At 38.4% G+C, this 20,425-nt stretch overlaps 1 protein-coding gene across 4 annotated transcripts in view; it reads left to right on the top strand.

Annotated features, from left to right (window-relative positions):
* SNTG1 (syntrophin gamma 1) overlaps positions 1–20,425 on the top strand; it is a 359,106-nt gene that overhangs the window by 179,051 nt on the left and 159,630 nt on the right. For 2 of the 4 annotated variants that reach the window (XM_055705965.1, XM_055705964.1), the window contains exons 2-3: positions 2,956–3,010; positions 13,675–13,809. In XM_055705965.1, the coding sequence (XP_055561940.1) occupies positions 2,984–3,010; positions 13,675–13,809 (162 nt within the window). In that variant the 5' untranslated portion in view covers positions 2,956–2,983. Of the gene's footprint in view, positions 1–2,955; positions 3,011–13,672; positions 13,810–20,425 lie in introns of those variants that run through there. The other 2 variants (XM_055705969.1, XM_027815712.2) reach the window with 1 other exon arrangement.

Below are 20,425 nucleotides of genomic sequence, written 5' to 3'. Positions count from 1 at the left end.
TGAATGCTTGAGAAACAGGTGCACTCATTGCAATGAATATTATATATTTTGTAATGATACTTACGTAGTTCCAGATTTACATTTTAGATATTTTAATAGTAAAAGTGGTTGTCACAGATGATGAAAAATTGCCTCTAACCAGTCTACACAGAAGAAACTCTGTGTGCAAACTTTCTGTATGAAACAAGGAAGTTATTTCTGTAGAAAATGGATGTCAGGACAGTATTTGTTGTATATTTTCTTTTACCTATTTGTAATTTAGCATGTAGGGAAAAAAAGCAGGTATGATCAAGGCGATTGGCAGGTAAATGAAGCAGGGCAATGAAGCTGGTGAAGGGTCTGGAGGACAAGTCTTGTGAGGAGCAGCTGAGGGAGCTGGGGTTGTTTATCCTGGAGAAGAGGAGACTTAGCGGGGACCTTACTGGTCTCTACAGCTCCCTGAAAGGGTCGGTCTCATCTCCCAGATAACTAGTGACAGGACAAGAGGAAATGGCCTCAAGTTGAGCCAGCGGAGGTTTAGATCAGATATTAGAAAGAATTTCTTCACTGAAAGGGTGGTCAAGCATTGGAACAGGTTGCCCAGGGAGGTGGTGGAAGATAGTGTATAAAGGATGCATAGATGCAGTGCTTAGTGACATGGTTTAGTGGTGGACTTGGCAGTCCTGGATTAATGGTTGGACTTGATGATCTCAAAGGTCTTTTCCAATCTAAATGATTTTATGGTTCTATGAATCTATGATTCTAAATTCATCAAGTATCGACAGGTAGTGGGAGGCAATATTTATAATTTGATGACTGTCTCTCTGAAGGCCAAGGGCTCTGTTTGCCATGAGAGCCCTAAAGGTGTAGGACAGGGAATTATGACTCCTACCTTTCAGAAATAATTTTGAGCATACCAGAGTTAATGGCAGTGCTGTTTAAAATGTTGGGGTTTTAAAAAAGGATTTTAAAAGAGGTTTTAAAGGGTTTTTGAATAAAGAATTTGGTATTCATGTGAAGCTTCATACTTCTAAGATTGCTAAATTACAGTCTGAGCAGAATTAGAAGTTATTTTAGATCGTGAGCTCTATACACAATCAGTTATGATGCTGTGAAGCCTAGTTGTTGTTGTTGAATGTTCTTCTATGTGGTAATACAAATATTTCTGAAATAAGCAAATAAATGCATAATGCATAACAAAAAAACCCCAAACAACAAAACACACAAGAAAATGGATTAATACTTGTGGAAATTACCTGGATTACGTAGGATTTAGATCAAAGTAGCCAAAAAGGAACCAAAGAAGAATTGTCATTGACTGTGGAACCAAAATTGCCCAAATCCAAACTCTGAAGAACTTCTATTGATAAGACAGACCATAACATAAGTGAATACAGTTTTGACTGCAGTAGGAATTACTGATGTACATACCTGACATAATCAGGGCCTCAGAACACTGTGCAGTATTTCAGTTTATATTTTAAAGATATATATGTTTATAGATCCAGAAGGCTAAAATGTCCTCAGAATACTTTGCTAAGGTGAGTAAAGCCTCCTTCAGCTTACTCAGCACCTGGAAAGAGAGTTCATAAAACTTGAAAGGAAACATACTTCATTGCACAATGACAGTTCCACCAGAGTGCAAAGTCTCCAAGATGGTAGTAGTGACCTTGCTTTTTATGAGCACTTTGACAGCGGAATTACAGATACAGTTCTTTGTTGGATCTTGGTGCACTTGTAAAGCTGATAAGGAAGGAATGATAACAGGTCCAGTTTAAACTTGTGCATTGTAACCTAAGCTAACTCTGCTAGAAATTAGTCTAGAGCACAGGCTGTCATCCAGGCAGAGCTCAGTAAATAGAGAACATTAACCTCATGTGTGTGCGTGTGCTTTGGTATAATAAAATTCCATTCAGAGCAGCAAAAAAATCTAAAAGACTTAATTAAGAGATTAAGAGGTTTTGTTATTATTATTATGACTTACTCTTTTTTTGCTATATGAGGTACAGCTTGTGTAATTTTATTATAAACTTAGGCTAACGGGGCAAATTCTGTGTTGGAGCTTTGAGTACTATATACAAATAATTGTAAGCACATAATTAATACAGAATAGCAAATGGTTGATGTAGAGGATTTTGTTGCAGGTTTAATTTCTCCACCCATTGAATGAAATTACTGTTTTGCCCAGGAAGTGTTTCCTGGAAATATTATTGACTGATGCATGAGTATTTATTTCTGTTGCAGAACCAGCAGCAGGACACTGTTATTATCCTCTCATAACAGCCTGTGCCAGTGGCTTTATCTCGTAAATAAATGAATGCATAAGTGTGCATTGGGATGAATACACTTTAGGTAAAGGCCAAGCAAAGTAATAAACACAGGCTTTGGCATGACATTTTGCGAGCACTCACACAGATTCCTGACTTTTCTAACATTTTTTTTTTCCCTCATAAATATTTCTGTATAGTAGACACGGTTAAATGACACTGACTTCTTTGGAGAGATTATATATGTTAATAAAATGTGAGACAAAAGGTTTTGATGCATGATGGATTTTAATTAGGGGAGGGAAAAAACAAACAACAAACCAGAGTCTTTTAAGGGAGAGAGGGTATTCTGAAAAGTAACTTAATTGTCTCAATTTCTGTTACATTCTATTATACTCTTATTTTTTGGGGAAAAAAGACATTTATGCTTGCAGTACGAAAAGTAAGTTTGAATGCCCCATGATTGTGGAAGCATAAACATTCCTTTCATCATATTCAGTGAAACTGGGCTGTGTATTTTGTAAGGACCAGGAACAACTTCTAACACCTTATACTTCCTAATCCTGTTTCATCTTTGATCATTTCTCTTTTTAAGTGATGACTATAGCTGGACCTAACAAAGGGAATTGCAGTTGCTCAGCACGGACAGATAGCTTTTATGTTTTGCAGTATCTTTTTCATTCTAATGAAATCTTTCTCTCCATTTTAGACAAATATCACTTGCTGTGTCATAGCACATGGATTTCAGGACCGCCTGTGAAGAGGTAGGATCAGATATTTTTATTTTCAAAAAATAGTACAGTCAAAATCAATAAACTTTTAGTTGTTTTAATATGCAAAATTATTTTTTACCCTTTTTTTCTGAAATGAGAGGAATTACATAGTCAAATTTATGTTATTCAGATGATCGCTTTATCGTGGCAGACAGACTTCGTAGTAGAAGAATAAAGAATTTGCCCAGGTGTATTCATCACCAGTTCTTACCTCTGTCCATCCCAATTTACCTCTTTAGGCAAATGTAGGTGCAATTAGCTATGTTTTGTGTGAGCTTTGCTATTTGTGAAGTATTTATATCTAAAAGCCTGTGCACAAGGAAAAACGTCAATGCAGCCAGAAATCTCTGGCGCTGTTTAGCAAAATCAAGGGGGAAATGTAGAAGTATGGTAAAAAGCTGAGTGGGGAAGCTGTTGAAGATGACCAAAATGAAAAGTAATTCCATTCTGATTAAATAAGATCAGACAGTTATTTTTGCTTAAAATAGGTATAGTTTGATAAAATCAATACAATACTTCAGTCCCCCTCCACTAGAGATGGGGGAAGTGCTTTCTGTTTTCATACTTTGTATGTAAATCAGATGTAATTATAGACATTAGAAAGGAGATCTTATTTAATGATTGTCTATGAACAAATTGTTTTACTGCAGTTTCAAAGCTTCAGCAATTGAGAGAGCAGTGAGAACTATTTACATCAAATTACATAATGATGTCAACGCGTTATTATGATTTTAAAAATCACAACAGTTACCTGTACACTGAGAATCGTAAATGATGTTTAGGAAGTTTTGACTGGGAACAAGAAAACTGGCTATATCTTTATGTGTGACCATGATCCCATGAAAAAATATGTGGAGGGATGGAAACAGCACTAGAACCAAGAACTACAGCTAAAACCAATTTTGACCTGATAATCAATTAGTATAAAATGGGGGGGTGGGGGGTGGGGAGTGGGGAGCACGCTAAAGAACATTAAATCAAGACAGCATTCTGAAAGGAGTAGTAGGGTCAAAAAGTAATATTGAAATGAAATTTGCCTTTGGGAAGGAGTCCTGTGATGTTTGTTCAGGATGCTATGTATCAGGCTTTAATACTTCAGAAGATCCATGCACAGTCTACATTCTATAACACAGTATATCCCAGATTATTTTCCTGGAAAAAAACATTCTTGGTAGTTTTGAGGTTTGGCTTTTAGACTAGAATATATTCAGTTAGAAAGGATCTACAATGATCATCTAGTCCAACTGTCTGACCACTTCAAGACTGACCAGAAGTTAAAACAGGATAATAAGAGCATTTTGATTCTTTGTTTGTTTTGGGGTTTGTTTGTTTGTCTTTAATTACTGTACGCTAGTATAGATTATTTAAGGGCAATTAACTCTATGCCCAGCAGCAGTAATGAAAAGAGCAGCCACAGAAAGGTGACCTCTCATATGAGACCTATCTTAGATTTTACAGTGCAAGTACATTGATGGTTCTCTTTCTTGCTCTATCTAGCTTCTAATGGTAGTATAGATTTCAGATTTAGCTCTTTAAAAATCAGCTGCTTTTGTTGCAGCTTCCATGATAGACAAGGGAAGGAGAGGATGACTCCGCCCACTCTAAAAAAAGGTCTGTAATCTGGAGACCCTAAAGAAGCCCCTTTAGCTTCTAAAGCAATAAAATTAAATGAAGTGGATTCAACCCCAGTTTGTCTGCTTTGTGTAAAATGAGCTTTGTGCCACAGAATCAGTGGTGTCACTTCCAAGAAATTTTGAAAACTGTGATCTACGTCTTTCCCCCCAAAACAATGGAAGTTAATAAAATATAGACTTTCAACCTACTTTTTTCAATTACTTATGTCTAAATAAATCATCAGCAGCCTTATGTTTACACATAGTGTAATTTTTAACTAACCCCTCACCCCTATCATTTTCGGGCATCATCTACTTTGGATTTTGTTCAGGGGAATATGTATTGAGCTGGATCTGAAAGCTTGGAAGGGAAGCCTACTGCAGCTCCATGCCCCCAGATCCAAGCAGTAGTGACAGTATCCACAATAGGCATATGCACATGGAGCACACATACACAGTACATGTATTCATATATATATGTGGATAAGTATATACTATGTATATACTTATCATATGACCAACCACTCAGATCACATACAAACACACAGAGCAGTCGCACAAACAGCACCAACAGCCTCATCCTGCTTCCTTCTCTGGCTGAGCAGGATGGACATCCTCTCATGAGAATTTATGTGTATGTATGTACAGTGTCGACAGTCTGCCCTGCAGCTACCCCTGGATCCCAATCTTCCCAGTTGCTAACAGCTGAGCATACAAGCCCCTAAGGCCTCAGCCCCTCTCCAGCTGCAGGCACAGAAGATCACACACACACGCACACACAGAATCACACACCACAGAATCCCTTTCCCTGGAAAATAATTTAAGGAATTTAATAAAGACAATAGAACAGACTGCACTGACCAGGGTTAGGGCATGGTCAGAAAAGCATAATGACCAGAAAACCATTTACATGTGACCAACCCCTTTTTCTCCCCCTTAATGCTCTATTTTCCCCTACTTGTTTGTCACCAAATCGCTGAATCCCTTTCCCCACCTTTAGTTCCTCCCCTAAACATCCCATAATAAGTCCTGCACAGTCAAAACCTGCATCCCACACTCCCAGGCAGAGACCCCCACTTAGTCCAAAAGGTGCTCTGTTTTTTTGTTGTCATGATGGGTTTCACAGCTAGACACTGGGGCTGAGGCTGTCCCGGGACAGCCCTGGCAGGTGACCAGACCAGAAGTCCCTTGTCTGAGTCCTTAATTTGGGTCCCTGCCTGCCGTTGTGCTCCTGTACTCTTCTGGACTTGTGGTGATGGGCCTTCAGTAGGCTGATGTTCCCTTTGATGGAACTGGGAGGTTGTTATTTGGACTTCCCCCATCTGCTATAGTCTGTATGTACTCCTTTGTGTGTGTGCAGACAAGATTTTATCACATAACCTTACAGTTGTGGTTTTTATCTACTTTGCGGATTCCAGAAGGGTTATTTTTTTTTTTTTCTACTGATGTGGACAGTCTTTTCAAGCTCACTACCCAAATATTAAGTAATTACTGAATGATTGTTCATGAGTTCAGTATGAGGTGTAATCATCCATTCTGTCAGGTGTTTGAGTTCCCAGTATATACTTTTCAGTTACTACTTTTAATACAGTTTTCTTAATACCTTAACGTTTGCCAGACTTTTCACCAAAACTTCATCTAATACTTGAGCTTCTTATGAAAAAGATGATACTGACTAAATAAAATACCATAGTGACACTATCTCCTTTATTAACTTGTCGTTCTCTTCAACAACAGTTTAGTCACTCCAAGCCACAGATATTTTGGTATTATTTTATTTATTTCAACTACTGACATGAAACATAAAGTAGCTGTAGACTTTGCTCCATGTACATTTGTTTAATTGGTTATTTAGTCACTACATTTACAACTTCGAGGCTTCTTTCCCCTCCATCCCCTCTTGTATCAAATTCTCCAATGTACTGTGTATCTGGGAAAAATAATCTCTGGTCTATGCCAAAATAGTTACTAGGTAGATTTTGATGATGGCAATAAAAGCTGTCAGGAGGCAACTTGGCTATTTGATCTTCCTCTTCTTCCCCTCTTTCTTTCTTCTGAATATCTTACTGCCCTTCTTTCCCCTTCCTTGAGTTCTGTAACCACCACCACTGTAGAAGAGCTGAGCTCACCCTCCAAAAAATTATGAGTGCGGCTCAGACTCTCATTGCTACTTCCATCCTCATCCTTGCTAATGGCAGTAAATGGTTTGTAATGAGTATCAACTAGCATAAAAGCAAAATATTCCACATAGATGCACTGAGTCTAGAGCATGTTTTCTGTAGTGTCCATGACACTTTTTTTTTTTCTCCTTAATCTAATCATTTAATTCTGAATAATTGCTGCTCCAGTGCATTGAATGTCTCTGAGGGAACCTTGTCCTTTCATAGTAATGATGTTTTCATGCATCCCTTATTTTTTCTAGTGTCTACTAGTGGGATTTGGTTTGAGATTTGGACACTGACGTGGTCTTGCCTACTTGTAGGTACCTGCACATGCACTTTGTGCCTAAGTTCCTACTGCAGATCTGAGTAGTACAGTCAGTGGAGCCTAGTGAGCAATTCCCTTCTCCGAAAACCTGCTGAATTGCTCTGTGTGCTTTTTGTCTATAACAAGCATTGATCATAATGAGAGCTTAAAGATTTATATGTAGACAGGTACACATTGATGTCAATCCCAAGATGATGCCTATGGTCCTAATGATTATTTTCTTTCTGAAGCATCTTATCTATAGTCTGTGCTGCCTTTCAAGTCATCCTTAAGTAGTTTTATTCTCCAAGAAAATACCTTCTGTGCTAGACAATTCAAATAGCACTACAAAAAATGAGGTCTTACACACATACACATATTTTTTCTAAGGGAAACTACTTGGTATCTGATGATGGGAAACTTACAGTTAATTTTTTGTTGTGGCTTCTCCACTTGCTAGCTGTGGGAAGTTTTCCATTGTTTCATATTTAATTATTCTTCATTTAGTTATTGTGGATTTTGCTCTTTTCCCTCGTGGATCAGCAAAGGCGTCCATTGCACTGGTTCTTGTACTTATTCAACAATTTCTAAACCATAAGACTACCCATCTCATCTTTTACCCTTTATCCTGAGCTTTCTGAACTTTACAAGAGCATAAATTGTAGAGTCACTGGGTTCTTTAAACGCTCTCCTGTCTTCACTTGACCTTATTCTATATTCTGAAAACTATCTCTTGGAAGATAACCTCAATCTCTGACACAGTACTGTCCTCTGCAGTGAAAGTACCCTTCTGATTAAATTGAAGACTTGGGATGTTTGTAATGCATTAGAACATTTTCCCCTTAGATACTTTTTTTTTTACCTAAAGTTGATATTTTCCATGTGCTTGATGAACAAGCTGCATGAGCACCTTTTTAACTTTTCTAACTTCCTGACTTTTGAAATCCCATCCTTGTATTAGCTTGGCTTTTTTTATTTCTAACATAACGTCAAACTTACTTAAATTAGTAAACACCCCATTCATTTTCATGTTTATAGTCTATTCATCTGTTTTTACAGTGCGCTCCACTGTTTCTTTGAAGCATTAGTTTGAATTGGTAATCTGTCCTCTGCTTTATGAATCCTATCAATATTCTTGTAGAGTTCACAAACTTTGTAATTTGATGCAATTTTGTTCACAAGTCTAGTGACCTCTGTTTCAATATCCATCTTGTTGGGGTTTTTTGCCTGCCACAGAATGTGTTTTAATTTTTAAGCAGTATTTTGACCTTCTCATTACTTTATTTCATAAATTTTATTATATACTATTTTGGACTGTTTCCCATCACCTTTATGCCAGCTTCTGATTTGCACTTTTTAGCCTAAGATGATTATTTCCTTTGTTTATAAATGCTATCAAATGGCAATGCTGGGATTTCTAATACCTTTGGTTTGTGCAATTTTTCTTAAATCTAGCTTCAACTCATAATTTAATCTCACAATCACAAGATGGAAAATGACTGCCAATTTTCAATGCCTGTCAGAATGTCATGTAATAGGTGAATTAAATTTGAAGAAACATGCATGTTCACGCAATAGCGTTCAATTTTATGATATCTTATCTCTTGGTCTCAACTGTAGTGATATAATCTAGTCCTAGTAAGCTTACTGGCAAGTCAGACATCAAAACTTGTTTGTTTATAGTGTCAGAAAATGAAAGGCTTTGCTCTAAAAAATACCTTAGTTGAGTAAGAAGCTCATATATACAGATACTTATATAAATATATGTTTTGTTATAAATGTCTACTTTACATATTGAATTAATCTGACTATGAAAAAAGGAAATTCTCTGTAAGACTGTATTCTTACAAGAAGAATGTCATAGCCAAATACTTACCTGTCAAATACCTGGAAAAATCAAAGAAAAAGAAGATTAAGTACAAATTTGAAATTTTCCTGCAGTTCTTTCAGGTTGGAGTGTAAAACTCCTGTGGGAATGGACTTGCTATCCTTTGCATTGGAAGATTTTGGTATCTGATAAAAGATGTTCTGAATGACAAGCTGAACGCATCCCTGTGTATCTGGACTGCATTCCCATTTTTGACAATATATATGCTTTTCACTTATGATAGCAACACCTCCACAGAATGAGTAGCTGGACCATTCAAAAAAACATCTTTTATGTGCTTCTGACACATATTCCTACATCTCGTATTCATTGCCTTTATACCTCCGATTCAATTTTCCTTTTTATTATAATAGCTGTGATTATAAAGGAGTGACAGGCACATCTCTAAATACTCAGAGGTCAGCCTCAGTTCAAATGAACATACAAAAATGTGGATATTAGTCTGAACTAAACTATATACATATTTAAGGCAGTTTCTGCAACCCATTCTCCTTAGTGGTATTTCTTGATGATAGAAATAGATTTCGTGGCTTAAAACTAAATTGCAGAGTTTATATATATATATATATATATATATATATATATATATATATATAAACTGACCTATCTGTTGAAGTCTTCCTACTGATTTGAACCTAGAAGAAGCGAAGCTACCTTAATTGTTTTATTACCACAAGGCAAAAGAGATAAGATAGCATAAACAAAAAGATAGTCATATATAGCCTGAAAACTAATGAAGAGTACTTAAAATTGCCAGAAATACTGAATAAGTCTCCTCCAGAAAAAAACACAGAAAAGTTTTAGATTTTTTTTTTTCTTATAAGAAATTACAAGGAAAGCAACAAATAGTGGGAAATGTGAACAGAAACTTCTTCAACAGAAAACCTGTCAGTAGCCTTATTTAGGCCAGATAAATTTTAAAAAAATAAATAAAATGTTGGAAGTCCTCCAGGAAACTGACTTTGAAATCAATAGGTAACTCTAAAATTTTTTCTCATAGAGTATTAATTTAGGTGTATGTTTGGTAGAGACTCTGCTACTAGCAAAATATATAGACTGTAGGTTTTGTGTATATTTTATCTGAAATGAATTTTGAAATATTTTGAGGGCCAAATATATATTGCACCAAGGTGTTTATGGTATGTAAGCTTTTCTAAATTCATTTTAGGCAAGTTATTAGGGCCAGGTCTTTATACAGAGCTAATATGGACAATGTGCTGTAAGTCAGGGTGTAATGGAAAAAGATTTTTAAATGGCCTTCTTTTCACTGCCTTGTTGTTGATAACAATAAAGATGTGACCATGTTCTTTGTAGAAGCAGTCTGCCTTGAGGGCTCTGCCAACCTATATGGTTCTCTGATAGTGATCTGAAGTAGAAAGTTCAATACAAACTGGTGTAGCAAAGCAGAGAGGGATGAGTTTTCAGCTCCTCTTGTAGTTATTTTATTTCAGGAACAGTAGGCAGTCTCTAAACTCCTGCCAAGAACATCAGCTCTTGCCGCATCAGTGTTCTTGTCTAACTCAGCTTAAAAGGGTGTAGAATGACGCGACAGAGGCAGTACTGTGCAGGTGCAACATTCACTGCATCTGTCACGTAGTTACCTCTGCCTTCCTTCACCACTGCTTTTATTGAAGTCACTGACTCCTCTCCCATATGGAAACTCATTCTTCCACCACTGTATTTTGCTTAAATATCCATTCCTTAGTCTAGCTCATCTGCTTCATAAACATGTGCAACTTTACTCAGTTTCTTGCCCTCTTCACAACAGGTGCCAAACTCTATACATAGGATGAAGAAAGTAGGATGCTATAAATGTAAGCAGGGCAAAGTTCCTGGCGATTTTGTCTCAAACATACAGTCAAGGTGTATTGGCGTAACAAATTGTTATCAGCTGACCTATGCTTCTCTGTCAATGTCTGTTTTAAGGTGATGAAGTCCATCACACATTTGAGCACCAGAGGATGCCTTGCATGGAGTCATACTGACAGTTACAGTAGTGTGGCTTACGTGCTGTATGCTGTTTTATTGCTGTAAGTCAGGGATAGGGCAGAGTCCTCTGCCAGTGGAATGTAGAATGCTTGAAGGGTATTTTTTTGCACACCCTCTCATGGAATATCTTAACAATTAGTAATGAGTACAAAAGCTAACATCAGTTATGACCCCACACCTCACACAAACACATGCATACCATCTGAGCTCTTAAAATGTTAGAGATGGCAGGGATATAAGCTAGACATATGATCATACTCCAACCAGATCTATTTTACAGGGGCCACATGGATGAAAAATGTTGATGTGCATGGTAATTTAAATGAAACCATATATACAGGACATCTTTCTGAAGTTCAAACTCTGGATGAGGATGCAGGAGCTCATATCTTTATTTGATTCAGTTTATTGGATGCTTTGAAAGGGCACGGGGTGCAGAAGAAAAAAGAAATTTCGGCAGACAGAAATGAAACAATGAAATAAATAACTTCCAGTCTTTGTTCTCAAGGACTTCTCTTGAGCTTATCTAATGAAACTAAACTACATGCTTCTCCTTTTTCACATGGTTGTTAACGCTGCTTTCAGGTGGGAAAGGGAATGAGGTTATATAATCGAAGATTTAATTTTGAACTGTATCGTAAACCAGCTTTCATAAAGCCCAACAACACTGAAGTGGTTCATTACATTTTAGAGTGTCTGATGTAAATAAGACCCCTGAGTGTGTATGACTGATCTTTCCAAAGGCCAAAATATTTTGATGTTCCCAAAATTGGTCTCCTTGTTCAGACTGAATAAGCTCAGTCCATACACATTTAGAAGCCAACTTGAATTTTAATTTTATTCTAAATGGCTAATTATGTCTGCTGTGGTTATCTGCCTCTAATTTGCACAAAGAAGCCCCTCAGCAGGGAGGCAGTTACTATAATCAGGGGCAGAATTTATTCCATTGCCAGTTATCCTGGGAGGTGGAAGGGCAGGTCTGCAAACTTTTGTGCAGGAGAAAGACATTTTACATTTTTATTATTTGCCTGTCCATGTCAATCAGTTTCTGTCTCATCCTGTTAAAAAAAAAAAAATAAAAAAAAAAATACCTGAATGTTAGAACAAGGCTGTATGATGTCTTCTGACCAGAGCTTTCACTGACCTCTGTGTGAGTTTAGTGTGTAGACCTCTTCATTTTTATTTCTTACTTAACTTAAAAATAATAAAAACATCAAAGCCACTTTCAAAGTTATGGCTGAGTTATATACATTCGTTACTAGTGTCCAAGGGAAAACAATTTCCTAAGCTTGAGTGTTGAGCATGGAGCAGAAGTGACAGAATAGTTTGTTGGTGGAGGACATTACGTAGAGCTATTTAAAGGTTGTCCTTGACCTTTCCACCTCTTTTAAAACCTCTTGAGAACAATTTAAACTTTTCTTCTGCCATTACCTACAGTCAGTTCCATATTTGTGTTCTCTCCACACGATGGATGTAAGGTATCAGAGCACTTTATGGGGAGATATTCTAAATTCTCTTTTAAACTCTTGTCTGAGAAAGAGCCCTTGGATTCAGCCAGGTCAACCTTGGCAGTTAAAGTTCACAGCAAGACTTTTGTTTCTTTGATCTCTCTAGCCAACTTTTTATGGAGTGTGGATTGATATCTGACCTGAATGAAGACAATTGAAGTTTTATTATTGGCACTGATGGGTCCAAGATTTTAAATACTTTTTGTATATGAATTTTCTTCTGAGATACATACATGTATACTTACATATCTGCACCTATGCAATAAATAGGTATAAGTATTAATATTGGTGAATTACATGTTGTAAGGCTAAATTTTTTAATTGTTTGTAAGCAAATTTCTCATACCAAAAATGCTATACCAACATGACTTTTGTCCATTTATGCAGTGTTGTAGAATGCTATTTTCAACGCAGCATTCAGGGAAACATTACTAAATACTGCAGGTACTTAATCATGCAGACTTTTCCGCTACTCAAACCTCTTATGTATAGTGCTCAAAATAAGTAGCACAAGTAGGTACTAGCAAAATGAAGCTGTTAAGTTGTTGGAAAGGCCTTTATTGTATATTGAAAAGTCCTACAGAATTCAGATCTCTAACCATAAATGTAAAACACAGAAGCGGAGCAAAAAGAAAGTTACTAGACAGAGTTGCATTCTTTGATCTCTCTTCTATTATTCTTAACTTCAGCACCCTCATTTGAAAAGGAACATAAAAGCATAAGGAAGGAAAAAAGATTAGGAAAGGTCCACTACAGGTTCATGTAGGCTGTCAGTGCTCATATCTGGCTAGTTTGGCAGTGTTGTACGTATTTCTGTGTCAAAATCAGTGTAATATGTGGAACATCAGCTTTCATTTCCAAGTGAGGTGTCATCATTTAATAAAGAGATGGAAAGTAAGAGCAGAGTTGCTCTGAAGCAATCTGAAAGGAGTTTCACAGATTCATCATGGGCAGAATAGCACTTTTTTATTGCAGTCTGCCTTCGCTACTTGCTGCTGTAACCATCATTCTCTTGTAGTCTGAGCACAGTAAATTAATGCAGTGATCACTGGTAATAGTTTTGGATATTTGTTGATGTATTTATGGTAACTGTACCTATCTCAGCTCTTCTGTTTCAAAATACCACTTCCAAGTAATGCAAAATGCTGAGAAAACTTTTTTTTTTTTTTTTCTTTATTCCTTCCTTTGAAGACAAAGACAGGGATTTGTTTGCTGCAGGATGGTAACCAGGAGCCTTTCAAAGTGCGACTGCACTTAGCCAAAGATATTTTGATGATCCAGGAGCAGGATGTGATCTGTGTGTCTGGTGAGCCTTTCTATTCTGGTGTAAGTAGTTTTTATTTTTTTCTTTAAGATGTACTTTATAAAAAGCAAAAATACTCTGTGTGTATGTGTGTGTGTGCATATGTGCAAATGCATATGTATGCATTTACTCCCATGGTTTGATATTCCATTTTATTCTGTTAACACTAAGTATGTTTAACCTTAGCAATACTCATCTAAGAAGCAGCAGTAAGATAATAAGTTATATGCATGACTGCAGTATTTTTTCTCTGCACTCACCATTGAATATTGGAGCCACTGATTGAGATAGGAATGACGTAAGCATTGTGATGGCACAAGTACACATATCTCAATGTACTTACATATCTGAGTATTGTCTGTAGAGTTGATAAGACAGTTAATGGATAGTTGTTATGGCAGGGCTTTGCTGGTAGAGGACTTATCTGCTATCCTCTGTTGCTTTCATTGCTTCATATGGTAGCACAACACCAGACTTTGTGCATGCTGCCAATCCATGCTGTGAAGATCACTGGTTTTACCGGCACATCATGTTAATAAAGATGGACTTCAGCTGGAACAGTGTAATAGTGTGATTTATGTATTACTTTTTTTACGTGATGTGTCACATTCCTTGTTTAAGCATCGTATTGAATTTTGTGGACAAGAAACTGAGCTTTGCAGGCAATTATTTGAAAGATCTCTAAAATGTAACACAGAATAATATTGTAGGTTCTGGAACTACTCTAATGCTAAAGTTTTTATTTAATTATAGAAGATAGCAAAAAATATTATAAACTATTTACTATTCATTTCTATAGATATTTTTATAGATACTGTAATTATATTTTGCAGAGGCATTTTTAAGATATATGGAAAAATATCATACCCATTCTTGTCTCATTTTGAGCTAAATAAAATCATCATAGGATTTTAAGTTAAATCTTGTGAGGCATAGCAGTGTAATATCTGTTTATGCAAATGTTGTGTGACTGCTATTATGTCTGTCTTTTATTAATTAATTGCTGCTGTTGCCACATCTCTGTATCTCTAAAAAGAAGTGTAATAAAAAGATAGAAAGCAGAAACCAGAAATAAATTGATGGAATGTTAGCAGTGCTGACAGTGTGGAAGATTAATGGAAAATGTATAGGAGAACCCATCTCTCTGTTATGAACATCTCAAGGTGAATGGTTCTGAGTTTTTCTCTGAAACAAAAGGAACACTCTGCCTACGTTGTCTCCATACAGGCTGGGTTTCTTTGCATGACAAATTTGACATTATCTTTTGAGACTTTCGTACTGTGCAAATAGAATTTACTAATACAGGTCTGTGTGCTTTATATGCAGTATAGGTGCACCTTTTACCAATCAAACAGTACCATTCCTCAACATACAGGACATCTAGAAGCCCAGACAGAAAGAAATTATGAGTTCAAGCTCAGTCTATAGCTGTTCAATTAGCAACAAACTCAGCCAGCAAGGAATGAAGTGCCGGCAGCAGTAAGGTCTGTGCCCAGGCTATCGAGGTGGGCAGGGGGTTCCTGGGTCAGGGGAACCCAAGGAATTGCTGAATACCCTTCCAGGAGCCAGCATCTCTCACGAGCGAGGCTGACACATCTTAGGCATTTCAAAGAGCAACTGCGGGAGATATAAGTGGCCCTGGAGAGCCCTAGTGAGCAGGACATGCCATGGCAGTTCACACAGGAGGGCCCACAGGGAGGGCTGTGCACCCTGCACAAAGGTCCAGAACCCAGGGAGGCACTCTGGGTCTCTGCTGGGATGGTGGGCACTCCCCTCAGGGTTAAAGCCAGTGTGTCCACAGAGAAGGCCCTGCGATGTTTGATGCTTCCACCCAGGCGGAACTGGTAAGTAAGGAGGCTTCAGCACAGGTGGCAGGTTGCCACTAGTGCCCTGAGCCTTCTCCTGAAGAACAGGTAAGTACCTGCCTCAGGTGTGCGCAGGCTGACACTCTGTTACGGCAGGCGGCCAAGTTGCAGGAAGCAGTTAAAAGGCTGCGCAGTATTAGGGGCTCTGAGGTGGAGACTGACAGGAGGCTTCAGAACCAGCTCCTGTCACGGACACCCCAGAGGATGAGGCACCTTGGACCCTAGTGACCGACAAAAGCAGGCCTCTGCTTCAGTCCCCACCCTCCTGCATTACAACCAGAAGCAGATATGAAGCTTTAGCAGCTACAGACACCCATAAGCAAGGTCTGTGTGGAGATACCATACCAGTACCAGCAGCACCTTGGTCACTGCAAAAAGACACGCTGGGCGCTTGCAGTGGGTGCCTGTCGTTTGGGGGGCACTGCGGCGCCCATCTGCAGCTGGTAGGGGTCGGGTGAGGTGGGCTGCTGCCGGGAGCTGAGGTCCGAGGTACTGCGGGGAGGGTGCCACATATTGCCCAGAGCACAAACTGCTGTGTCCTCTGGTGCTGTTCCACGTGGGCACGAACGGCACCACGAGCCAGAACCTGGGCAGAATCAAGGAAGACTGCAAAGCCCTGTGAGTGCAAGTGAAAGAATTTGGTGCCCAAGTTAGTTTCTCTTCCGTTTTACCAGTAAGGGGAATGGGTGCAGCCAGAAATAGGCATATAATGCACATCATGTAAATGTGGACTTCCAGCTGCTGCTGTCATGAGGGTTTTGGCTTCTATGGCAATGGGACATTCTTTGACTACAGGCTGTTAGGGAGGGATGGGTTCTCGCTGTCGAGCAGAGACAAGGGAATCCTTGGCAGCCAGCTGGCCAACTTGCTGAGGTGGGCTTAAAGGTGAGGAACTTGGGGCAAGGGGTCCAAAGTGGAAATGCTCTAGGCCATCGCATCTAACTGGGGAATAAGCCAGGCCAACCACAGCAATATGTTCCTTAGCTGCCTCCCAAGATGAGTTCCGAAATACCAAGGACCTCAAGGTGTGTGTGGCTATGGTGGATCCTCTTGCACCCCTTCTGGGAAACCGGCATGCTCCATTACCTCTCTGAAATGCCTGTACACCAATGCATACAGCACAGGGAATACACAGGAAGATTTAGAGATCTGTGTGCAGTCACAGGGCCAGATCTCATTGAAATTACAGAGATATTGAGGGATAGCTTGTGTGACTGGAATGCTGTCATGGATGGCTGTGTATTTTTTAGGAAAAAACAGGCCAGAAAGGAGAGGTTCCAGAGTTGCTCTGATGTGAGGGAACAAGTGGAATGCATCAGGCTCTCCCTAGGGCTGGATGCAGAACAAGTCAAGAGCTTATGAGTAAAGATTAAGGGGCAAGTCAGCATGGGGGATAGTGTTGTGGGTTTTTGCTTACAGGGCAAATGATCAGGAAGAGGAAGTCAATGAGGCCTTCTACAGACAATTGGAGGTAGCCTTACAATAAGAGGCCCTGCTTCTCATGAGTGACTTCAGCCTCCCTTTTATCTGCTTGGAGGACGACACAGCTAGGCTCATGCAGTCCAGGAGGTTCCTGCAGAGCATTGATGATAACTTTTGTGATGCAAGTGGTAGAGGAACCAGGAAGGCGAGGCGTGCTTTTAGACCTTGTCTCCACAGAGAAAGAAGTTCTGTTTGGGATGTGAAAGCTGTAGGCAGCCTTGGCTTCAGTGACCATGAGATGGTGGGATTCAGGATCCTGCATGGAGGAAGCAGGGCAATAAGTAGGGCTGCAACCCTGGACTTCAGGAGAGCTACATTTGGCCTCTTCAGGAACCTGCTTGGAGGAATCCCATGGGTTAGGGCTCTGGAAGACAGGGGAGTCAAGAAGAGTTGGCTAATATTCAAGCATCACTTCCTCGAAGCTCAATATGGGTGCATCCACATGAGTAGGAAATCAAGCGATGGGTGCAAGAAGCCTACATGGATGAGCAAGCTGGTATTGGCAACCCTGAAACAGCAGAAGGAAGTTTACCGGATGCAGAAAAAAGGACAGAGCACTTAGAGATATATAGAACCATTGTCAGTACATGCAGAGAGGTGACAAGGAAGGCTAAGGTCCATTTGAAGTTAAATCTGGTGAGGAAGGTCGAGGACAACAAGAAAGTCTTCTTCAACTATGTCAGTAGGAAAAGGATAACTTGGGAAAATGTGGGCCCGCTGCTGAATGAGGTTCCCTGTTGACGGAGGACACAGAGAAAGCGGAGTTACTGAATGCCTTCTTTACTTCAACCTTCACTGCCAAGGCTGGCCTTTCCATTTCTGAGACCCTGGAGGCAAGAGAGGATTTCTGGAGAAAGGAAGACTACCTCTTGGCCAAGGAGGATCACGTTAGAGATCACTTCAGCAAACTTGATCTCCAGAGTTCTCTACCATCTCTGACCATTCTGTGATTTTGTAAAACACGGTGTTGCATCATTAATCCACCAACCCCATTCTGGCATTACTTATTAAAAGATCATATCACTCAAAAATATGACCTTCATTATTGTGCTGTAATATCTGTTACTTTTGCTGAACTTTTTATTTAAATGTCTTCATGCAATGTATATTTAATTTATTTTTTCTTTTTTTCCCATTTAACAGCAAGGCTTTCTCTGACAGTTTTGCCCACCTGATAAGTTTTGCAATGGCACTGTAGAAAATAGTGGGTGATTTGCTTCACCAATTACATTCCTGCTATCTTATCTGCATATTGAATACATAACTCATTAACTGATCAATATTAGTGTGGCGATGAGGAGCTTCGTATCTGTTGGAAGTGTCATTGTTAGGCTAGTGAATTTTGAGCACTTTACCCTGATTTCCTCCGGAATTCAGACTAGGTCTTGAATCAGTATGTTCATTCCAAATAAGGAGGATTGGTATTTTGCAGACAGTTAACTGTCATCTTGTCACAGGTCATTTCAGTCATCTGGAATCATGTGTTTTCATTGTATAGCATGATCAGACAAGTTTCATGGGCTTTTTTTTTTTTTTTTTTCTTCTTCTTCATTTTTTCCTCATTTTTATTCCTGATTTATGAGGTTTCTTTTTTGTGTTTTTTGTTTGTTTGTTTGTTTTGTTTTGTATTTTTTTTATCTTTTACTTTGCTTGGTTGATTTTGTTTTGTCTTACTTTCATTCTAGATGACTGACCACATCTATTTTTCTACATTCTACAGAGCAAGAGCAAGTGTTTTCATTAGCAACTGGTATTGAATACCTCATAGAATAAACTGAATAAGAAAAATGAAATTTTTAACTAAGGGACAATAGCACTGTTAAATTTTACAGACAAGTAGCTACAGTAGAAGTCATTTTAATATATTTTAATAAATAATATTCAAATAATTTTATTACAAATTTTACTTACTCAGTTCTGCACTGTTAAGGAGCAAAAGGCTTGTTACTATGTTTCTAGTTCAGAGCAGTGCCTCTTCTGTTTGTTGGATCTGAATCAATTTGCATGCTCCTCTGTGTAGGACAGACTTTAAACAGGCAATTAACGTTCCGGTGGTATCCTGATCTGCATTCAGTGGAATCATATAAATTAAATCGATGGCTCCTTAGGAATGAGGTGTTTCTAAATTTCAGTATACGGGATAAGGACCTAGTTCTTAATTTAGAACACTTCCTTTTTTGTGGAAAACAGTTCTAGTTTCTGAAAACTGAAGTGCAAAGGAATCTTGTTTCTTATTTCATTGTATACATTTTAGAGTAAGAAAATTATATGCATAAAAGATCATAAGCAGCATAAACAGTGTTAAACACTAAAAAAAAAAAAAAAGAATCTGTTTCTTTAGTAGACTGAACAAAATGATACTGTTAGTGAGGGTCCTGCCGCAATTGTACTTGTAGATTAGATCTAAATTTGAGCATCAATTGCATCAACAAGTATTACAGAGATTTCTTTGTGTGCAACAAGAAAGACTTTCCAAGAGATACGAACAGTGGGTTCTGCATTATGCTGCTAGCGGTTATCTGATGTCGTTTTGAACTCCAGTGAGAATGACCAGGAGTGAGATGAAAACATTTTGTGAATCTCGGAGTAGGAGGCACTGTCTTTACTAATCCAAATTAGATCCTTGCCTGTAGAGACAAGGATTGTAATATGGGGAGTGTATGTCTGAGTTGGAGTAGCTTATGTCCTGAAGATATCTGTGAGTCCCTCTGTGGGAAAAATGGAAGACAAGAACGGTGACTGTTAGGTCAGGTACACTTTTTTTCTCCCCTAAAGAACTGGACCTTCATAAAATATTTTTTGGTAATTGTGGTATTGCTAACAGACAGCTTTCTTATGACTGTTATAAATCTCCATGAAAGTTTATTGTCCTACAGAACAGTTAGAATTTTTATTCTTTTAACCTGAAAAATAAAAGCCCTGAAAACAGCTGAATTAAACCATGTAGGAACTTCATCAGTATTGATGATGAAAGTATTGAAGATTTTTTATTTCCTTTTAAAATTACTTCTTGAATTTCATGAAATTATAGGCACAACATTTTGCTATATGGTGTTCCAGATGACAGGTAAGGCAACTCCCAGTCTTTTTAGACTTATAGGTCAATACCCTGGACTAAAAAGGATGGTCTAATACTGATGTTGCTGAAAATTATGATCAGAGGGAGGGTAACCTAAGATACACCATGTCTGATCTGAAATAGGACTCTTCAATAGAATTTTTCCGAGGAAAAGTTTTAATTTTTGCAATTCCAGAATAGTAAAAAAAAATATTTTAGAGTTTATCCTTACAA

This window comes from Falco cherrug, chromosome 3, assembly GCF_023634085.1.
Source record: "Falco cherrug isolate bFalChe1 chromosome 3, bFalChe1.pri, whole genome shotgun sequence".
NCBI classification, from domain to species: domain Eukaryota; kingdom Metazoa; phylum Chordata; class Aves; order Falconiformes; family Falconidae; genus Falco; species Falco cherrug.
This window is presented reverse-complemented; position numbering and strand designations above follow the sequence as displayed.